The sequence below is a fragment of the Chaetura pelagica genome, unplaced genomic scaffold, assembly GCF_000747805.2.
Source record: "Chaetura pelagica isolate M959 unplaced genomic scaffold, ChaPel_1.0 scaffold27, whole genome shotgun sequence".
In the NCBI taxonomy this organism is placed as follows: Eukaryota; Metazoa; Chordata; class Aves; order Apodiformes; family Apodidae; genus Chaetura; species Chaetura pelagica.
Window position 1 is genome coordinate 3,053,696 of NW_009954020.1, and position 22,775 is coordinate 3,076,470.

Here is a 22,775-nt window from a genome sequence, read left to right on the forward strand (position 1 = left end):
GGAGAGTGAGTGGTAATGGGATGGACAGAGTCTGGCAGAGGTGGGACTTGAGCAGAGCCTGGATTTCTGACAGCAAATTTATGAACTTAGTGTCCATCCCTGCCTTTTTGTAGTTTCTTTTCAAGCTTACATGGGATTACCTTTCTGGAGGTGCATTACCTATAAGAAATATGAAGTTCTTAGAGAAATGTCTTGAGTTTTTAAAGACACGTTCTTACAAATCCAAGCACATGCTACTGGCTGCTATTTGGTGAGCAATTCTATAGTTCTGTGTGGAAACTGAGCATGGATTTGAGAAAAATCTGTGGAAGATGTTAAGCAAATATTTTCAGAAGATTATACTGGTTTGTGATCTCAGGGTGTTTTTTTTGTTTGTTTGTTTTGCATCAAAATATTCTAGGGAATGTTGTAAAGTCCATTTTTTGTTATATTTACCATCAAATTTTTGGGTTCCTCGTACTTGAGAGTGTGAAGGTGAATACTTGAGAGCTCTCTGTTTAATTGGAGTGACCTATATTTATCAATAATACATGTGAATACATTACTTGGGCTGTCATTTTGTTAAGAGAAAGAATAGAAATAATAAAGTAGCAAGTTCAGTGTCTCATACTCAGTCCATTGAAAAAAAACCCAAACAAACTTTAGAGAGGTCTTTGTAAAACCATAGAAATGCCTGAGCTATGACAGCAAGTGAAAAGCAAGAGCTGAGTATTGTCTAGACACTATGGTAACAGCCTGAGGCCAGAACACCTGGTCTTGAACGTGTCTGGTCCCCCCAACTCACATCACCATGCTGGGGGAGACTCAAGCCTGGACTGACTGAAATCAAGAACCAATCCAGGAAACCCAGTAAAAGTATAAGTGTTTTCTTGGTTTGGAGCCTGATATTGAAAGACTGCCAAAGGACTGAATATGTCTCTGTGGTGCTATAAAGCACTGAGAACATTGTTGGGTATTATCAGATAATAGTAATATTTTATTAGGTGGTAATAGTATGCAGGCTACAAATGTTTATAGAATAATATATAGTAGAATAATTTTGGTTGGAAAAGACCTTTAAGATCATTGAGTTGAACCATTAACCTAGCACACTGCCAAGTCCACCATTAAACCTTGTCCCTCAGCACCATGCCTACATATCTTCTAAATAAATCCAGGGTTGGTTACTTGACCACTTCCGTGGACAGCTTGTTCCAGTGCCTGACAAACTTTTCAGTAAAGAAATTTTTCCCCATATCTACTCTAAACCTTTCCTGACACAACTTGAAGCCATTTCTTCTTGTTCTATTGGTTGTTACTTGGCAGAAGTGACTGACACCCACCTCACTACAACCACCTTTCAGGTAATTGTAGAGAGAGAGAGAAGGTCTCCCGTCAACTTCCTTTTCTCCAGTTTAGTTTAGGTGTGAACAGCTAACTTTAGTACTCCAGTTTGAACATATGGCTCTGATTTTCTTCTTCTTCTTTTTTTTTTTTTCTTTTTCCTTTTCAAAGTGATGCTAAAGGGTACCTATCTCAGTGGCACATGTTCAACTGGCATTTAGAGAGAGTACTGGGATTCTTGGCTGTGAAGCTCTGTGTAGGTGCAAAGGATTATTGGAGTGCTTTAACTCTGTCTTTGCCCAAACATAGGTACCATTCTGTGCAGTTTGATGAGCTCCCCAAATGTGCTGATCTGCAATACAAATGGTTGGAGTCCATCACTAACATCTGTCATAGGTGGGATATGTAAAGGTGTGAGCTATGATGAAAAAGAGAAGATGTTTTCCTTCACCCTTGGAGGACAAGTGTTCAGTGGAAGTATGTCAATGAATTATCTCAATTTAAATTACTTTTATTGATTTCTGTTATAGATTCTGCCTTTTTTTATCAGCTTGCTCTTGTACTTCAGTGCTTTTTTTCTCAAGCAAATCCAAATCTGTACAATAGCAACAAAATAAGAACTCTCTAATTGGATGTGTTGTTGCATAGATGAACCTCTCATGTTTTACTGTTTGAACATTAATGAAAGTAAAGAATCTGTTTAGTTCAGATTGCTTCCAGTAGATTAAATATTTCCAGTATTTAATTCAGACAGATTCAAGCAAATAAGCTGAAAGAAAGGTAAACTCTGGAGCAAAAACAAAAGGAGAGGTGCCCAGAGCTGCACAGGAGAAGCAGTGACAGAAAATAAAGCAAAGCTTTCGCACCCTGGACCCAGACCAGCATCAGGACACCTGAGACCTTCTTCCTTGGTGTCTTATTATTGTGAATAAGATGATCATAGTCTAATGATATGTTTTTAATGCATCTTCTGAGCATTTCTATACTACCTGTTCAGTTTGAGCAGCCCTTCTAACAGACTTTTTTCTTTCTTAGCTTCTAAGTTGATGGAAGAAGCAGAAAGAAATTTTACTGCCTTTCAGCAAATTTACCTGTGGAGAGGTGAGTTATCTCATAGAAGTTGTAACAAAAGGTTATGGTCAAGTGTGGGCAGTAGCAGATGTGTGTTCTGTAATGGAAATGTCATTCTCACTTTATTTTACACTATCCAAATCCTGACACTACTTTAAAGTCTTTTCTGATAGGGGTGGGTGTAATCTGAAATAATTCTGCTACTGTCAGTTTAAGGAAATTTGGGTAAATTCTTGTGCTTTATAACTTTTAACACCTGTGAAAAATGCTATAATGGAGACACTTGCCTTTGTCCCATCAGTGTTCAGTTACCATAGTATTTTGGCACATTATATGCAATAAAAGGGTTACTTTTGTTAGCATAACTATTTATATGTTGTTTCTGCAATTTTACCCTCTGAATGCCACAACTTGCATAACAGGACCTGCACAAATGATTTGAGATAGTGCTTTATAAATGCATACAGCCTCCAGAGCTCTGCTGCTGAATGGCACCATGATTGTGGTTATGGCATCTAGTTTTATCCTTCAAACAGCACCTTTTGGTTTAGGTTTTCCACAGTTACATGCAGATCTTAAAATCATAGAATAGTTTGGGTTAGAAGGGACCTTAAAGGTCATCCAATTCCAATCCCCTGCATGGGCAGGAACACCTTCCTCTAGACCAGGTTGCTCCAAGGCTCATCCAACCTGGTCTTGAACACTTCCAGGGAGAGGGCATCCATAAGATGGTTTTACTAATTTTTGAGTCATCATTTGGTCAAGTTGAGCTACTTAAGAAATGGAGCACTTCAAAATATTTGCTAAATTTAGGGAACTAAGGATAATACTGTCGAGTAGAATAAAGATAAAGGGAATTACTATGCTCTTTAATTCCTGTTGCATTTCAGGCTCTGATATGGTCACCCAGACTAAAACCTCTGCATGCAATGCTACTGCTTTGAAGACAGAGAATGATCTGACATTATCAGGTACTACAAGTAGGGTGGACAGAGAAGGCAACAGAAGATAACGGAGAGGGAGTATCGAATGTGACCAGAAAATATTGCATATATGCATCATAACAATGCAAATATTGGGAAGTCTGGCAGGTTTCTCTTAGGTAGAAAGTCTGACACAGGTTTTGAGAGAGATGTGAAAAATATAAACCTTCTGTCTTTCTATTTTTCACCTTCCTAGACCAGGCTGAAAATGAAAGTGTTAAAATGTTCTGTGAAAGCCTGTTTCTTTCAGATATACTGAATTGTAAAGACCCAGGGAATATTTTGTGACTAAGAAAAAAAAATAAAAATCACATAAACCCAGGAATCCAATCCTTAGCCTGGGTGCCTGACCATATGTGCTGTTACTGACAATGTGACTATAAATATGATGCTTTGAGGAACTCAGGATGAAACTGCAATTACAAGTCTTACTTCCATTCATTATGAAAATGAGGGATTATGAAGTTCTTTGGCTCCTTTGTTACACTAGGATCTGCTCTTAATTGTACTAAGTCATATCATAGAATCATAGAATCCTAGGGGTTGGAAGGGACCTCAAAAGATCATCTAGTCCAACCCCTCTGCCAGAGCAGGGTCACCTAGAGTACATCGCATAGGAATGCATCCAGGTGGGTTTTGAATGTCTCCAGTGAAGGAGACTCCACTCGTATATATGTCCAAAATAATTTATATGAAGTTATTAGATTTCCTTCAGGCCTTGAGCATCATAATTGTAAAAGAGAGCACTGGAGCCTGCTGAGAACACTTTAGTTCATCTTTAATGATCTGTAGTCTTTGCTGAGGAGCCTAGATAAATAGCTGAAGATGTGATTTAATACATGTAAAATCCTAACACTAAATGAATTCCTGATTTTGTTTATCTAATTTGAGTGGAAGGTGAACTAAGATGCCCATTTAGCTGGTGGCGCTCATGTACAATTGGTCATATCTTAAAGTCTAAACTTAAAAATGAGAAAAAAATACACTGTTGAGTTTACCTGCCAAGGCAGCCCTCAGGATTCTCCATTTCCTTGCTGTGGCCAATGATGTCATTAAAACCTGAACTTATGAAAGGAGTTCATCTTCTTCCTCCATCTCTTAGTCTGAAGTTAAACCTAGAGAGGTAACAAGTCTTAGAAAACACTTTTTAAAAAAGGCTATGGATACATCCGGGAAAAGGTCTACAGAGCTTTTATTATCTGATGATTATCCTTAAAGCACCTGGTAACATATCTTTTCTGATAGAAAATTCAAAGCTATTGTACACTCCTGGCATGTCAGTAGGTGCCTCAGCAGTTCCGGTGCAATCATCAGCATATCTTTACTTTCCTGTTTTCATTTTTGTCTGGCAGCTTCAGGGCATGTAAAATTAAATAACAGAATCTCTCACAATGTTGGTGTAACGGGAAATGAGACCTGGTGCTGTCATTTAATAAATAAAAAGATGTTTATGAAGAAATTTTTAAGAGATCAGTGAAGACGGTTCCTTTCTTTCAATATTGGACACTTATTTAAAGGAATTAATTTGAAAACAGCCTAAAATAACAGTGATCAATTGTTTCAGAGGGAGCTCAGGAGATGTCAGGCAGTGCATGCATGTCTAAAGATCACAGGCAGGTGACAGAAAGACATTAATGTGATCTGTGGGAGCATAAACTAGGAGAAATAAGATTAAATTGCTGAAATAGGTAATAAGCTTGTTAGAAAACATAACACTGAGAGGCACAAAAGCTTCTCAAGGGAATATAAGGAAACTGCTGTATTTTGGATTAATAAAACTAGATTATTAAGGTGCTGTAAACATCCTTTGAGGCTTCATACTTCCCTGTTAGAATGTTGTGTTGCATGATGGAGGAGAGAGAGAGTTCTTGTTTCTAGGAGCTGTGATTTTCATCTAGTTTTTAGTCATGGAAATAGTCTGACAATGCTGTGTTGTGCAGGGCAGCTCAGCAAGGAGGTGTTGCCTACACAAGCATCAACAACTGTGGCTGGACAATTTTGTTATTAAAAGCAGCCTTTCTGTGTACAAGCCCTATGAAACTGTTGCAGCTGTTTTATTGTGACAGGCAGAATTTTATTTAAAAATACATTGAATTTAATTAAGTTGTGGGTTTTTTATCAGTTTGAGCAGTTTGTTTTTTTGAATCTCAGATTCCACCAAGGATCTTTTCTACCTCATGGACAACAGCCAGATACAAAGTGACCAGAACTATTCTCTCCCTTATCAGCAGTACTGGATCTTCAGGCAGAAGTACTCAGCAGAGGAAGCTGTGCTTTGGTGTCTCACACGTAAGACACATCTTGGAGACTCTTATTCTGTAGGGGATAGTAACTAATTAGAATATTTTAGTAGGTATTATAATCATTATAAGTAGAAACTCTTGACTCAGAGATTTTTCAGGAAAAACACGCAGAATTTTCATGAAAGTTGTTACTGGGGCCACGTGTTTCTTAAGATCTTTGTCTGCTGTGGCAGAAAGGGTACTCACCATTCCTCATCATGGTACCCCTGTTGTGGGATACAGAAGTAGTAGGTAAAGCTTAGGCACTACTCTGCTGCTATTGACATGTACCCCTGCAAACAGATGGATGACATAGTGTTAAAAGGGGAAGGTAACATTCAGATGTTCAAGTTAACGATAAACTATATTTTGATGTGGTAAATGGAGTTTCTAGCTCTGACTACCAGGAAAGCAAAACTGAGAGCACTGAACCATGCACAAACATCACTACAAGAGGTCAGTAAAGCTAGGACTGTTTAAAATGAAGCAGCAAGGTATATATTTGCAGAAGCCATTGCCACTGTAATTAAGAAATGGGGTTGACAGCATTTTTTCTTCTCTGAAGGTGCATTATTACCCTGGAGCAAGTTTCAGTGCAAATTCCTACAAGCAAATGCTTAAACTATTGATTCTGGAAAAGTTATTTATTTTTTTCTTTGTCATGTATGATGACTTCAGAAATATTTTTTTTCCCAAAACTTCCTAAGATATTGTAGGAAATACTTTATTTTATTGTCCTTTTTATCCTTTAAAGTAAGAGGCCTCCCATTGATGCAGTAATTTTATATACAGTTTGTATGTCAAATGAACTAAAAGACATGGGAGAGTTCTGTGAATGGCAGTAGTAGAGTGGCACCCAGACATGAGGATAGACAAGAAGAGGAATAGAGAAGGAAGAAACCCTCATGTGTGTGTAACTCTTCGTGACTTTGCTTCCTAGGTTGTGCAGAAGAAGAGGAATTCTGTCGAATGGCAGATCTCCAAAGTGCCCCAGACATGTACTTTGTGTGCACCCTCTATCCAGAGGCACAGATCTGCGACAGCAGCATCGATCAAATACCTGACGCCTGTCGAACCGTGCTGCCCTGGCAACCACAAACACTGTATCATAAAATAGGCAAGTCTGGGGATTTGACTGTGTCATCTATACTCTAACCCTGGTAATACAAGCTAGTGCTTTGGCTTTTGATTCTGAGATAACAAGTCTGAATGTATGAATGGGTCCTGAGGCGTGATGGTGTAAGGGAAGGCCGAGCTCTTCTGGGCATGTTTTTTCATTTTCAGTTCAGTGTGGAAAGATACTAACCACAAGTTCTGCTCTCTACCTCATTAATTCCCAATTCAGAGAGGCCAATTGTAGCTCAAATAATTTTTATACCAGGTCTTAGATCTTTTTATAATATGGGTGAAATGAGAATGTCATTGGGATGTCACCAAGCCCATTTTGTATCATTAGAATTTCCATGGTGGTTAAGCAGTGCAAAAATTGAAGTTGTTGACTGTTATGTAGAGTGGGGTATTTTGTTGTGGTTGTTCTGGGTTTTTTTAGCAAATCCAGAGTTATTGACATGTGGATTTTAACTTCTACTCTTTGAACACTTGGGAAGTTCAGTGATTTTCTCATAGGGCTCATGGGAGGAAGCTGGACAAACCAGCCTGTTATCTGTACAGATGCCTGTACTTTTGCTGTGAAAAATGTAGAGGTCCTCTTAACTAAATTATTAAATTGTGTCTTTTTGGGGAGCCTACAGTGCAACACAAGTTGACTAATGCATGAATACAGTGGAATCCTCCAATATGGAGTTGTCCCTTAGCTTTTGGACCCTGCAGAAAGACTGATGTTGATAAAGGTCTCAGAAGTAGAAGCCCTGGGCTGGAACCTTCGTGATTTACTTTGCTCAGCTTTTAGAGCCTTCACTTACTGGATTTCTGTTAATCTCCAGGCTTCACCATGAAAAGTTTAATGTGATAATATAAAATTACCTTTTATTAGGTCAGGACCACTGTAGCATAGAAATATAAACTTAACCCTTACCATATGATTAAATGGCCAGTAGATGTAAATTATAAGTTAAGCTGATTTTTCCAATTTTGTTTTTCTTTTCCTTCCAGTCACTCTAAAAAGTTCTGTCAAGAGCTTCTACATACGTGTACCATTCCAGAAAGTAACAGGGATCTCCGTGAGGAATAAGACTGATATGAGCAGAAAAGCTGTTTCAGATGGGTAGGACATGACTGTTACTTTGTTTTTACTGGACGTATAGCCATACTTGGAATGCCAAGGCCCTGTTACACAGGATGAAGGGTATCAGATGTATTGATCCAAGAACAGCATTATTTGAGAATAGTTAATGAAATAAAAATGTCATATGATTTAAAGGAAATATATAATTGTGTTATAAAAAATAATGTCTGTAATTAGTAATTACATGTATGTGAATTATACAGCTATTAAACTGCTGCTGGGCCAGACAAATCACTTGGCAATAATATATGAAATTAATTTAAGCTGGTATTTTTAGTACAGATATCAAAATAATAATCTAAGTTATTAGATGTAATCTGGTAGATACATATAGTTCAAATGTAATACCATCTGCAAATGGAAAATATATTGAAGTGTCTGTGCATTGTAACCATAAAGCAGTCTTATAGTGATGGCACCTCCACAGCTTCTCAGTGTCTTTTCCCTCTGCAGTGTCTCTTCCCTTCTCCATGAAAGACACAGATTATTAATAACACTAAGAGTAATGATGTTTTTCCTTCCCCAGCTTTTTTGAGTGTGAGCGTTGGTGTGATGCTGACCCTTGTTGCACGGGATTTGGCTTTTTTAATGACTCCCAGTTATCAGGTATTTTTTTCATTATTTTTTTTTAATTTTAAAAATAATCTTAGTCTCCATTATTTCAAGCTATGCCATCCTTTTGCTGTGGGGGGCACTTTAAAAACCCTTGCAGATCTCATGCAACTCTGTTTAGCCCCTATTTGAGTAACCATAACCATTTCTAGGAGCTCAGCCCAATGACAAGCTCCACAGCTCAGAAATTATTAAGAAAGCTTCTTGAGAGTGAGTCTGTAGGAGTCTGCAATTCCAACAGCATGAGATTGAAACTGATAAAACTCCAGGGAACTGTTACTTCTCATTTATCAGCCCCTCTTCCAAAATTATGATTGACTTCTTTTGGTGATTTTAAAAAAAATAGATATAAAAAATATTTTTTTTATTTTTAAAACCTAAGGGACTTAGAAATCTAAATATGACTGAAATTAAATGCATATTAAGGATACTGGATGGGGCAGCTTAGCCTTTTGACTGTCTTGGGTGTCTGAATTTCTCTGCTCCCAAATTTTAGACTTCTACTTGAGGAAGATTGGTTGGGGTTAGAGGCTTCCTATCTTCTCCTTAGTATTTTAGACATTTCAAGTAGGGTTTCTGTTAGTCTGAGGAAATCAGATCTGTAAAAAGATGAGTGACTGGAAAGCCATTAGAAAGTCAAACAAACACTTTTTACTCATTGGAGATAGCTTAAGTAAGGGGTGTTATCATCCTATAGTCGGCAGAGAGGTGGGGTCATTAAGAGCTCTGGTTGACTGAATCCTGTTCGGGGGGTACTTTGTTTTCTCTCCAGTGGCTGCAAAGGAAGTGCTCAATTAAAAACAAAATCTTTAGCAGGTGTTTAAAGTTGGATGCCACCCAGGTCAATGCCAATGAAATAGTTTTTAGTATTTTATCCCAAATTCAGACTTAGGCCACTAAAATGGCTTACCTTGGTTTTGTAAGTGTCATGTGCTAATCATCTCTCCCTGATGTCAGAAGGACATGCTGGTTTTACAATTCATTTGGGAATTTGCAGCACTTCAGACACATCTATGTTTAATTTCCTTTTTTGTTAAGCAGAAAAAGTTTTCACTCAGTCGAAAGGAAGTAGCTTGGAAAACTAATCCAATGTAGTTAGGATTGAAGTTATTTCTCAAATAAAAAATGGTTGACAGTTTTCATACTTTCATATCAACATGTAAAATTTGAAGTTTTAACTGATTATGACTTTAAATTTCTTTAAATAACTCTAAAATGAATTAAGGATTCAAAAGCACTGAAGGTACAAAACTGCCACCTCTTAGTTTATCTGATTAGTATTTATTATCTGTGGCATTTCAACCATCCAGTGCTGATACTCTTACAATCAAGGGAACTTTCATTGATGGTTCTAATACGAGCTAGGATGAATCTTCAATGAAACTGCCAACTCTGTCTCAAACCCTCCATTATTTTTTTTCAGGTACAGAAATATTCACAGTAGGTCTCTGAAAGGTGGAATTTCTGTCTTGATGAGCAGGGGCCATGTTTCAACATACATGCAGATTTTTAATTTCCAGGATTGCATTAACCAAAAAAGGCTGCTTGCTCAAAGAAAAGGTCCTGATCTTTGCTCAGTGGAAATATTCCTAGTGACCTTAATGGGTTAGAATAGTGGTGCCCACCTTTCCTCACATTGAATTCATTGTGATTTTTCAACACTATTTTCAACAATAATAAAACTTGGTCCATTTTAGGTATTTCCTTCCTTTTATTTCTAAGTCAGTGGAATTCCTTTTAACACTCAGCAGGAGCATGCTGTGTTCAATTGTCTCAAAATACCATCTAGAAGAGGAAAATGATCTGTAACTATGTATTTCCCTGCCAGGTGGAAGGATCGTGTGCGTGACGCTGAACAGCCTCGGAATCCAGATGTGTGCTGAAGAAACAAGTAGTCCTTGGCAAGTTTCAGATTGTAGTTCACCAGATGCTGAAGTCAGAATACACCCATTTGGCTGGTACCAAAAGCCTGGTAAGCAATGCAGGACACATGGCCTGTCTGACCATGTTTCTGGTCTGTTTTTTGCACAATGAAGCTTATTAATTAATTTAGATGTATATGAGCTTTCAGATGGAGGATCCATTTTCAAGGATTCCAAATAAACAAGGCAGACAAGTATGTGCAAGAGAAAGAAAGGTGCGACTCAATTCAATTATAAAATAAAAGGAATAGAAATACTCAAAAGAGTTATAATCTAATTTCTTAGGTTTTATGGGAGACTTGTGTCCAATATATTTTGTCTCACTGCACAGGAAATAATTCAGTGTTTCTCACTGCTTGGCTTATGCTTTAACAGTGTGTGTGTATGCATAACTTCAAAAGGTTTGGTTTTGTTATGGAATTTAAAATTCACTTTTGGCTATTTTAACAAAAAAGATGCAAAGCCAAATTCTAAGGTAGCACTATATTCTTCCTGCAGTTAGGGGCCATAGTATGTTTAAATGGAAAAGAAGTTATGAGAGGTTAGGTAATTTCATCCAGAGGAATCAGAAAAAAGATCTAGTCAAAGTTAATTTTCTTTTCCATAACAAAAATCTCCATTTCTTTGTTGAAAAATATCAATAGATTTTGTCACATTCTTCATGAGTGGCTCTTTTTCTACTTTGTTAAACTTTGAGTTAACATAACTGAAAGAATAAGGAGAATGAACACCCATCTGAATGTATCCCTCTGTGGGAGGATGGCCAGTGACTGAGCCCAACTGGGCAGAACCTTGTTGAACTCTTCTGAAGGCAGCGAGGCCCCATGGGGGCAAATCTGGTGATGCTGACAGAATTAGGGGAAAAAATGAATAAGGAATACATTTTTCTGCTTTTTAACTCCCTTAGTTCTTGCACAATGGAGAAGGACCGGTATCCAAGTGGAGAAAGGAAGCATGAATTGTGGATATATGCTGTCCAGGGCATGTGATGTAACAATAATCCCATTAAGCTTTGTGTAGAGCTAGGTCAGATATCCTGCTAATGCATTGCCATTTACAGTGTTACAAAATGTAAAGAAAACTCTAGTTCCTACTGGAATATCTGAAATATGGACTTGATCCTGAGCTTTTCAAAATCCTATGCTGGCACTCTGCCCACTAGATCATCCATTTCCTGCACCAGTTGGGCAACCTTTGTTAAAAAGGAGACAAAGCACGGAGCTGAAAGGTCACCAAGGAAGTTTATAGGGTTTTCCTAATCTTCCATTTGGGCTTGGGGAGGGAAGGGCTGTGGGTCTAGCACTGAGAGGAAGGGAACAAGAGCCCTGATAAAGAAGTCAATGGCAGGAGCACGTGGGCAGCCAAAGCTGAGAGACAGTCAGGGGTAAGAGTGACAAACTGTAGAAAGGCAAAGTGAAGAGGAGATGGTGGAGGTGCAGATGCACTTCCACTTCTTGGAATAGTTTTTCCTTTCACTGGCAAAGAATTAACAAAAAATAAAGGATGTTGCTTACTTCACACACAAGAGGATGATGAAGAAGAGCCTGGGGTGTAAGAAAAGAGGATCATGTTAGGAGATGGTGACATTGCCTTATGAAGTGAGGAAGCTTCAGATGTGTTTCCACCACAACACACAGCAAGGCACAGATGTTTATGCAAATAGAGATATTTACAGAGAAAAAATTTGTATCTGCTGTGCTGCTGTGTTGGGGGTCTGGGAACCAGGAAGAGGAACAAGAAAGCTCTGAGACTGAAAGGGAAAAATGAATGAAATCCGAAGGAGGAATTTACCATAGGCAGTGGGATGTTAGTATGAAGCAGGGGGCTTTGGTGTTAGTCCATGATCTTGATGTAGGAAGGTAATTGTGTCTTGCTAGTATGTTAAGCTAATGTATGAGCTGTCTGCCCAAGCAGCTCCACTCATCAGTAATTTGATTTAATATGTATAGACCTGGTTGCAGCTCAGTAAACGAGGAACATAATATAGTAACATTTTACAAAGAGTTCTGGATATCCCCAATTCATCACTCTTGTCAAAATGAATGGTAAAACTCCTCAGTTTTTAGAATTATCTATTGATTACATGCATGGGCAGCACAAAGTGGAAGAAGAAAACAGAAAATCTGATCTGTCTCCAGCTCCTGTAGGGATGGTGACTTATTTTTTCATAGTAGAGAATTTGTAATGATTTGCTTAGCCAAAGTGTTCTACAACATGTGAATGCACAGGGGAAACGTTTCCTTTTTTATTTAAAATTACAAAATGTTCAAGGGAAATGTTAGCAAACGTGAAGTTTTTTGTATGGAAAATATGAATGATTATTTAAGTTTCAATTTGAAAAGCTTCCTGCTGGAAACTGACTTATTTCTTATTCTTCTTTTGAGAAACATGAGTTTGCTGACCAGGAAGCAGGGAAAATCTCATGACTCTTGTGATGTAAAAAAATGAACACAGAGAAGGACGTGGAAAAAAACCACAGAACTCCTGAAATGAATTGTTCATAAAGAACTGCATTTTGAAAAGTGTTTGCAGGAATCTTCTAAGTGTGGAATGTAGAGTAGTCTGGTTTCATGTACAAACGCAAAAGGGTTAGATACCAAAGCTGTCTTGCACCCTTACTCTTGCTGTTTGTTGTGAGGAGATGCAGCATTCAGATCCCAAAAGTAATGGTGAAAATATTGAGAGGTTGGTTACGTTTTAAACCTTCAAGTGTAACTGTTCTCAAATGTTTTATTTTTTTTTCTGCTTTTAGCTGACTTGAAGAACACTGTGCCTAACCTGTGTCCACCTGTCAGTTTACCTCTCAGGTCAGAAACTGGTAAGTGTATTCATATATCAAGCAAAAAAAAAGAAGGAAATATCCCCTATTTTATATGCCTTGCAAAAAGATCAAACAGTAATGAAATGGCTATGTTCCCATGAGTTTACTCATTCAGATGTTTACTAATTTTCTAATTTTTATGAATTGTGTGTCATTTAAACAGAACTGGTGTCAGCCACAACGCTGGCCTAATATCTCTCGACTCACTGCCACAAGAGGTCACTGAGGCAAAAAGTATTTAGCATGATTGATGAAGAAATGTATCATTTGTAAATGTGGATACCACATTGCTTGTGATGGGTATCACTTAAGATTTTAGTGCAGTCACCAGTGAAGAAAAGCTCTGGCAAGAAGCTGTTTATTGAGTTATCATCCATTGCTGTGGGGTTTCTTGTAGCTTCTGGTGCTTGCCAAGATGGCAAGGAGTGTCAGGTTAGACAAATGACCAGCAGCTGCTGTCAGTAATGCTCAATGCAAGGAGCTATGATGAGTTTTCAAATTGATACAGCAATAGAGATGCAAAGCCAAATCTAGCAGATCTAGTTTTCCCCTTTAAAGCTTTACGTCTTCAAAGCAAGCTGATGAAAGGAGCAATTCCCCAGGAAATACATGCTGGTGTATACCACTTTATAACTGATGGTGAAGAATGATAAGCTGTACTGCTTTTAGTCCTTGTTCGTGGTTTCCTGCAACAATGGGATTATCTCAAGAATTATTCTGAAGTGGATCACAAGAAATGTAGTATTTGAGGTGTGTGTTGGGTCTGACTTTTGGAGAGATGGTGTAACTTGCTATGATACCATCTTTCTTGTATTGGGAAGGAAATTTGTTTCAGTCTTGCAGTAAATGACTCTTCTGGTACTCACATATGTTATTTTAAAAGTGGGTGGATCCTCTTAATAAATGAAACTTGACTGCTGCCTTTCAGGGCTTTGTGTCTATTACCCCCTAAAAATATATGCAAATTGTCAACAGCTACAGGCTTCCCTGGTTTGTCCTTTCCAGAAATACACAGTATATCTGCTAAAAGCTGCATGTAACGGAAACAGGTTGGCTACTCATTAGACAACACAGTTTAACTATCAGGTTAGATTGAAATGGAGAAGTCTGCTTTTGATTTCTGCTTTTCTCTCAGTACATTTATTAATCTGCTTGTGTCCATCTTTCCTTAAGCTATATGCAACTGGGCTTGCACAAGGGGGTTAGTATTTGCAAAGAACTTTCAGTATTGGGTTCAGAATTTACTGTGAACTGTTTTATCACCATAACTATGACCACCAGTCATGATCGTGTTCAGATCATTTGTATTTATTAGTAGAATTGGCACTTTTTAAATGGTAGTTGTAATGTAATAGAAGGAAAACTCCTATCTTTATAGGTAAGCAGAAGTAATTTTTGTGTGAAATGCTCTGAGGAGCTAGTGGGGTAACGTGTAGGTTAGGCCATTGATCTCCTTTGCCAACTGTTTTGTTTTTCCCGTGGGATGTAGAAAACTGCTTTATTAAAGCTTTTTTTCTCCCAGTGTAAAACTTAGTAGTAATTTTGTAATGTTCCTTTTATGTTTTTCTTGCTTTCTTAATTCTAGGAGAACAGTGACCTAAGCAGCACCTAGGGAAAATAGGCCCTTTTGTCCCATTGGCTTTCTTCTTTAAAGACTGCCCAGAACTCAGCCACAGCAAGTGAGGTGTGCAACTTTCCCTTAGTAACAATCTTGACCTATCACACGTGTTTCCAGGTCATCTTTCCAAGTGCAGGGCAACTAAGGAAGTCTCTGGTTTGCAAAGGTCTGGTTAACCACCCTCGTGAGCAGAGCCTTCCACTAAGAGGCAGGATTGTGGATAAATGCAGTTGTCCTGAGGGCAGCAGGCAGGAGAATTCACTGAATTACTAAGAGTGCAACTAGCTTGGATATCAAATTAGCACTAGTACCCTCTACTCTTTGGGCTTCAAACAACAGCATGTGCAGTGATGCATTAGAAATACAACTGGGAACCATCTGCCCTTCTTATGTTCTGCTTCATTTTGATACTAAAAGTACCAGCCTGGTTATTTAGGTCAGATTGTTCTCTGTGTCACGTTGTCAGAGATTTTGGAAATTTTTCATAAACATTGTTTCCGAACCCGTTATGATTATCTATGTTATGTTAATATATGCTAGAGATGATTAATGGGTTTAGAACTGGGCATCACAGAAAATCTTGCAGTGACTGAATTTGCTACATTGTGGTAGTGCTTGTACATGGGGAAAAATATAATACTGTGACTCCTGTGTGGTAACCAGAGGGTGAGTGTGAGAAAATGTCACTATTTAAAGGGCACTCTTGTGAGTGGGGATATATGTGTGTGTATGCATGCAAGCACACACACACACACACACATATATATATTAACTTTCCATCAATATATCAGAAAGATAATAAAATTTGCCAGAAGTCTCTGTGAAATAGTGCAGTTAATGTCATGACCAGTTTAGAGTCTCAGTTTACTGAAGCACAGTTAAGACCTGTATTTTAATAGACAGTTTATGTATTTGACTGACTCATTTTCTAGTTGCCCAATCTGCAAAGCTCAGGACAGCTTGCCCAGCTCTTTGCTTGCTCCCATTTGCAGCCAGGCTACAAAGCACTCCTTCATTTGAGTCTGTGGTGTTTCCAACCCCAACACATCATGAAGAAACCCAGATTAGCAGATTTACTGTCAGTCTCATGGAAAGTGGATGCTTTGCTTGTTTTACTCACTGTACTTGACAGGGAGAGTGAAGGCTTTTAGGACCATAGAACAATGGAAAAAGCCTCAACAAGAAGGGTTTCTACATGTACATGGGCTGCAAAAGAAAGAGTAGGGACAGCTGGACAGGAGACCTGATGACAACAGATACAGAAAAAGCTGAGGTACTTAGTGCTTTTTTTGTCTCTGTCTTTCCTGCTAAGTCCAGCTGTTGGGCCCTTGAGAACAGGGTGAAGGCCACAGAAAGATGACTTACCCTCAGAGGAGGAGGATCAGGCTGGGGAACATGCTAGACATACAAGTTCAAGAGGCCTGGTGGGGTGCACCGGTGAGTGCAGAGGGAGCTGGTTAATGCCATTGTGAGGCCATTCTCAATTACCTTTGAAAGGCCCTGTTGATGGGGGATGTTCTTTAAGCTGGTGAGGAAAGGAAATGTCACCTCTGTCTTCAAGAAGGGCAAGAAAGAAGAACCAGGGAACTATAGGCTGATGAGCCCCACCTTGATCCCTGGGAAGGTAATAGAGCAACTGATCCTGAACATAATTTCCAGACGTGTCAAGAACAAGAAGGTGATTGGGAGTAGTCATCATGGATTTATGAATGAAAAAAAACAAGCTTCACCAAACAGATAGTCTTCTACAAGCAAGTGACTAAGTGGATAAGGAGAGAGCAGTAGGTGCTGTTTATCCTGACTACAGAAAGGTTGTTGATGTTGTCTCACATGACATCCTCACAAAAACTGATGAAGTAAGGTCTAGAAAAGTCAAGAGTGAGGTGGGCTATATGTTGGCTGGACTGCTGGCCACAGAGTTGTAATCTAGCTGGAGGCAGTCACTGGTGTACCCAGAGAGCTGATACTGGGACTAGTGCTGTTTAATGTCTTGAATAATGAGCTGGATAATGGCACAGAGTTCACTTGCAGTGAGTTTGGAGATGATGAAAGGATGGGAGGAGTGACTGACAGACCAGATGGAAGTGCTACTATTCACTGGGACCTCAACAGGCTGGAGAAATGGATAGACTAAAATCTTGAATCAAGCTGTCTTCCTTTAAGTTGTTTTTTAGCTTTGTCTGAATACCAGCTATAACTTTCATCTAGCAATTGTTTGGAGAGCTGTTTTAATATTTAGCCTTCTGAGAAGACAGGTCTTCTCTCTCATGTTCACACATTGCTTCAGCTTTTCTCATTCAAACTAACAGAACTGTTGCTTTCTTTGCTGACTTTCCTTAGGTGGTTAGGAGAGCAGGATTTGCAAGCTGAGGTGACATTTTATATTAGCTGGTTTATGTAGTTGCAAAGAGGTATTTTCTGAGCAATCTGGGACATCCCACAGGAGAACAGGTTCTTAAATACTAGCTTCTCCATCTCTACCCTTATGGAAGGATGTCACTTCAGATTTGAGCAACTTTCTCCTGTGAAGATGTCAAAGTGCTGCTCTTTAATTTAAAAACCTACAAAAAACCCACAAACAAATCTATCAATGTTCTCTATTTTCCCCCTGAATAAACTGGAGAACACTCTTTAAAAGAAAATTTTATGGTGCCAAAACCATTTTCTATGTCAGTTTGTTCTACAGTGAAGCCAGCTCTCCCAGTCTTTGAACTGTCACCAGGACTTAATTTTTTGCACTTTGTACAGCATTTAAACTCAGAATCTCACTAGGTTTCTTTTGTTTGTTTTGAGTATAATCTTTAACTGCCCAAAGTTATCAAGGGACAGGTAGAATGATTTGGTTTATCCTACTATCTTCCTGACTGTAGAAATCCTTGAGCCAACAGGTTGAAAGGTACTGTCTAGTCCTGTTAATCCTACCATACATATTGGGCAGATTTGTTGCAGTCATTATAGGTTTAAAAAAGAAAAGTTGAGAACAAATTCTATTGTTTCATTGAAATAATTTATTGGAGGTTTGTTCACTGAAATGATCCCTAAATAAATTAAGGAAAAGCATGTATTTGTTTTTCTTTTGTCCCACAATCTGGGTTTTTGAAGATGTTAATGAGCAAAAATCTTCATAAAACCTCTAGATGTTTGAATCTGCAATGGAAAAACCTATTTTCATTAACAGTTTCATTTCATACCCAGTCACAGAGCAGCTTTGTGGCCACCTGGAAAATGAAAATAATAATAATAAAAAATAATTTTAAAAAAAGACAAACTCCCCCCCCCATGTCTCAGGAGAGGCACAACAAGAGGGAAGGCATGAGATTCTCCCCATTTTTGACCTGCCCATTGTGTCCTATCCACTTAGTAGAAGGTACTCCTGCCCATGTAGGAGGGTTGGAACCAGATGATCTTTAAAGTCCTTTCCAACACAAACGACTCCATGACTCTGTGTTTCTATGATCTATGCGATTCCTCCGGACAGCTCGAGGCTCGCACGAGGTCCTCGGTGCCTTTTATGTGAATTCTTGTTGCTTTGCTGTTGCTTCAACATCTTTTGCCTATTTGAATTCTTGCATTACCTTTTCTGATGCTAGGATAAGTTCTCCTTCAGTAACTAATCTTCTAATCACTGCTCTGTACTGCAATTAACCGAAAGTGTAGTTTCATCTTCAACTAAACGAATACTTTTGTCTTCTGCATGGAGCAGAGCAAGCTTCTGCTGTCTGTTGTGATTTCCACGTAGTTTCTGTTATCTGAGACATAATGCTTGAAAGATAGATGGCTTGAACAGACTGGGAAAGTCCAACTTGTTATGTTTGGAGCATTTTTTCCCCCAAAGAAGTTCATGTGCTCTGTTGACAGTGAGTATAGAACCATATGTGGTGAGTTTTGGGTATGATCTGTGACCTTCAACGATGGGAGAACAGCTGTTATTTTAAGACTGCCTGGGTGAGAATATTGGTATGTCTTGCTGCAGTCTTGGTTTACTTATGCTGATGTTTAAATAACAACTCCACTGAGTTGTGTGAAGAGGGAGGAATGTAAAATGTAAATGTAAAAGAGAAGCCAGCCAGGCCTCATAATTAGATCTGAGATGGAACTTTCTGCAACCAGCTGTGAGATAGGGGGAGGTAAAAAAAAGTTTTCAGTGAGAAATTATGTATCAATATTTTATGGTTGTATGAACCTGTTGTTCCAATTGTTTATGCACAGGAGTTTCAGCTGTGGAAGTTTTTATGTCTTTTCAGTTAAGACTGAAATAAGCAAAATAATCTATGAAACATGTTACCTGGCTTTTTTAGACATAATACTTGTGCTGAAAGCAAACTGAAGTTCCTGCAAATATTCCTGTATATGTGGAAGAGAGGAGTGACACTGATGTAGAACTCCTGCTTTTGTACTTTATTATGAGATTTATGAATTACCAACAGGCAATAACCAAACTTTAATGAGCCTTTTGTCTTCAGATTCATAATTTTAAATAGGAAAGGACTATCTTAGGTTTGGCAACTGCTAGTAGGCAATGGCCCTTAAATGGTGATCTCTGCATGGGGCTGCAGATCATAGACAGGACTGTGTAGAGGGGTCATATGGGCTCCATTCCCACTTCATTCAAATCAAGTAATGCATTGAAAAACCACCCAGACATATGGATGTAATGATCTGTTAGAGCCTTTCTGGTCCTGCCTCCTGTGATCCCCTAATGATTTATTGTCATTCCCTGAATTCATGACTGAGCAGTAGCTACAGGATTTTCCAATGTGGGAATAAATTTCCTATAAGGCTATCTCAGCACATGGGGTATTTCCAGTCTCAACAGAGATGCTGATGGCAGTACAGGTGATGATGTAGCTGACTTTGGTGATTAATAGTATCATTTGTCTTCCTGTTTTTCCACAATGCTGAGGATATGTCAGAGAGATCTTTGGTGTGAAATAAAAGACAACTTCTTTTTATCCATCCTTGGGAATTGATCTACCGTCTGACCATACAGCATATTGGACCTTTGGTATAGAATTACTCTGTCTTTGGTCTAAAGTTCAATTTTTACTCTGTTTGTAAAAATGAGGACTCCAGCCTTTTGAAAATTGCTTATTTTAAACCTGGATAAATATCTAGTACATTTCTAGGATCCTACTACTGTGCTATTTACTATAATGGACACAGATTGCTACTGCTAAAGGCCATAAATAACACATATGTCAGTTTGGGACATGTTTGTCTGAGGTGTGATTACAGTTATTATGTAGCAGTTTTAAGAAAATGACTCATTTTGAATTATTTAAATCTCAGTGGCTGGACAAAAATGAGATGCATCTATATTTTAGAAAGAATATATTTTTTGCATGTTCAGTCTGAGTTGACGTTTTGCTGGGTTTGGAGATCGTTGGTGCATAGTCAGGTTTGCAGACTTCATTGGAAAGAACCCTCTGAATCCTAGGAATGTATAGCACTGGGTTCAGTCTGCACCCATGTTTTTGGCTATTAAATGTGGCTTACAAATGTCAAAATTAAGATCAGAATTTGTCTTTCAATGTGAAGTAGGCATACTAGACCCTGATTTACGTACCTCCTTAACCTTATGTTAACCTCATCTGATTTCTGTACCTCCTCAACTTCGTGAGTTTTCTTCTAAATGTAACTTGTTGTTTTATTGCACTTCTGTATATCTGCTTCCTTATATCAAATGTCAGTTTTTCCAGCAAACTCAGACCCACTTTGTGTCCACTGAAGTCAGTGCTGAAACTTTTGTTGACTTTATGAAAAGGATTTTATAATGTCATTGCCTGTGAAAGTGGGAGGCTGAACTCTGTGTTCCCAGGAAATCTGTTCCAGTCTTGTGATCCTATGATTTGAGTGGGAACAGGGTAAGGCCAGCATAAGTCCTTTAGCAAATCCAGTCTTAAACCTTGCCTACCCAAACAAGAACATCTGGAAGCGACAGGCTCTCTGTATGGGACATCTGTAATTTTGCAATAAAAGTTACAGGGCTGGATTCAGAGTGCTGTAATTATCCAATCAAGCCTTTGCCAAAATGTGGTTTGGAAGGTCTGAGCTTAACTTATATATAAACCAGAAATGTCTTCCAGCCCATCAGGTGCACAATACATTTCAGTAAAGCAGAGCCAGTTTGGAGCTTTGTGCTTCTGAGAGTGGTTTCTGGGTGAGGCAAGTTTAGATCAGCCCTGGAAAGCTCTGGTTTGTCTATGGAATGAAGCAGGTATACGTGGCTGTGGGCATTGCTGGACCTGAAACTGCTAATAGCCAAAATCTCATTTGCAGCTTCTGCTGGCTGACAGTATCCACAGTGGTACCATCAATGGACAGCTCTGGGTTAAAGGGATTTGCTCTGTTGTTAAAATAAGCATTAGAGTTTCTGCATCTGGGGTCAGCTGGGTAGAAAATAGGAAAGGGATAGCACTGGAAGTCTCAATATATGAATCTTGTGAGATTATGAATGTTTCAGCCAGGACTTAGAATGAAAACAACCTCCACAAACTCCAAACCATCCCAAAAAACAACTCGATGTGGGTAGCGGGAGGTACCAGAGGTCAATTTGGTGGGATTTGGGTCAAAGAATAAGCAAAATAAAATGCATTTTAGGTATGAATGTATGATCCGTGAGTGTTTGCAACATGCGTAGTCACCCTTCTGTGCTGCAAAGTGCCCATTGTGTTTTGTATGTATTTTAAATGAATGTTATTAACTTATTTCTCCTCCATGTAAAGGGATAAAATAAAAAAAAAATATATTTTAATACAGAAATAGGAAGTTTAGCCTGTGACCAAATGTGGAACACATTACATGTGCCTAGTAAGGGCAGTGTGCACATGTAAGCTTAATTTGAGCACTTCAAAAGATTTTAGTAACAATAAGCTGGTAAACCTCAGAGAAATAGATAAAGGAGGTCAAATTCAAGTGTCAGAGGTGTAAACTCAAGAAATTTATTTTGCCTTTGTGGAATTGTTTTGAATTTCTTTCCTGAAAGCTTAGAGTTTAATTTAACAAGATTGTTTCTGAATGTCTGACCTGTGGGCAAACGAAGGCATATGAAGATTATGAGACTTGCCCGAGGTCACTTGATGAGTCAGGGAAGTTATGGGAACAGAGGCAGTCTGGTGAAATATCTTCCAAAACTACTGATGCACCCAGACTTGACCTACAATGCTAGACAAGGCTCTTTTTTGAAAGAACCACAGCTAGTAATTTGACTTGTGTCTGAACCTTGGGAGATTACTTGTTCCACCTTTAGGACCTCAGTTACTAGTACTGTACACAGGACAAGATGGCAACATTGCTCTTATGTAGACATATATTGATTTAAACATATTTTCTTGTTTATGTTTAAAAAAATATTTAAGAAATTATTAAAACCACAAACTGACAAAATAAAATCTGGAAAAGTAAGACCAAGGGGTTCTAGTTGGGCTGGCAGATAATCTCTGGAGAGGATGCAGTGGTTAACTGCTCATAATTTACACAGTTGATTTCTGTTTTTAAGTATCTCACTGAAGAAGTGCCACAAACTGTCACACTACATGTAGAGTTTGAAATTTTTGAACATGGGTCATATTAGATGGTTTAAAAATAGATAAACTATTGACAATATGAAATGTAGTCATTTCCAAGTGACTAAAATCACTCTGTGTCTCTAAAATAATTGAATAGTCATTGCTTAAGTGGAAGAATAAAAATTGAAGGCAGTAGGTCTGTTGCACAAGTCAAGCTGTGATTACAGGGTCATTCCTCCCTTACTAGTTCAGACTCCCACTGAATATAGTGCTGCTGCTGAGCTTTCTACTCTGTAACACCAAGTAAGCTTGTGATCTTTAACATGACAGTGCAACATCAGATTGACCTGCATTTCTATTTTGCTGGAGATTTTCAGCTTCCAACTCTTG

General features: G+C 38.5%; 1 protein-coding gene across 1 annotated transcript in view; it reads left to right on the forward strand.

The window, feature by feature from the left end:
• TG (thyroglobulin) overlaps nucleotides 1-22,775 on the forward strand; it is a gene marked incomplete at its 3' end in the record, with an annotated part of 81,580 nt that overhangs the window by 49,676 nt on the left and 9,129 nt on the right. The window contains exons 27-34 of the mRNA XM_010002286.1: nucleotides 2,359-2,424; nucleotides 3,285-3,365; nucleotides 5,529-5,666; nucleotides 6,600-6,776; nucleotides 7,772-7,883; nucleotides 8,431-8,510; nucleotides 10,345-10,488; nucleotides 13,191-13,256. Coding sequence (XP_010000588.1) covers nucleotides 2,359-2,424; nucleotides 3,285-3,365; nucleotides 5,529-5,666; nucleotides 6,600-6,776; nucleotides 7,772-7,883; nucleotides 8,431-8,510; nucleotides 10,345-10,488; nucleotides 13,191-13,256 — 864 coding nt within the window. The remainder of the gene's footprint in view (nucleotides 1-2,358; nucleotides 2,425-3,284; nucleotides 3,366-5,528; nucleotides 5,667-6,599; nucleotides 6,777-7,771; nucleotides 7,884-8,430; nucleotides 8,511-10,344; nucleotides 10,489-13,190; nucleotides 13,257-22,775) is intronic.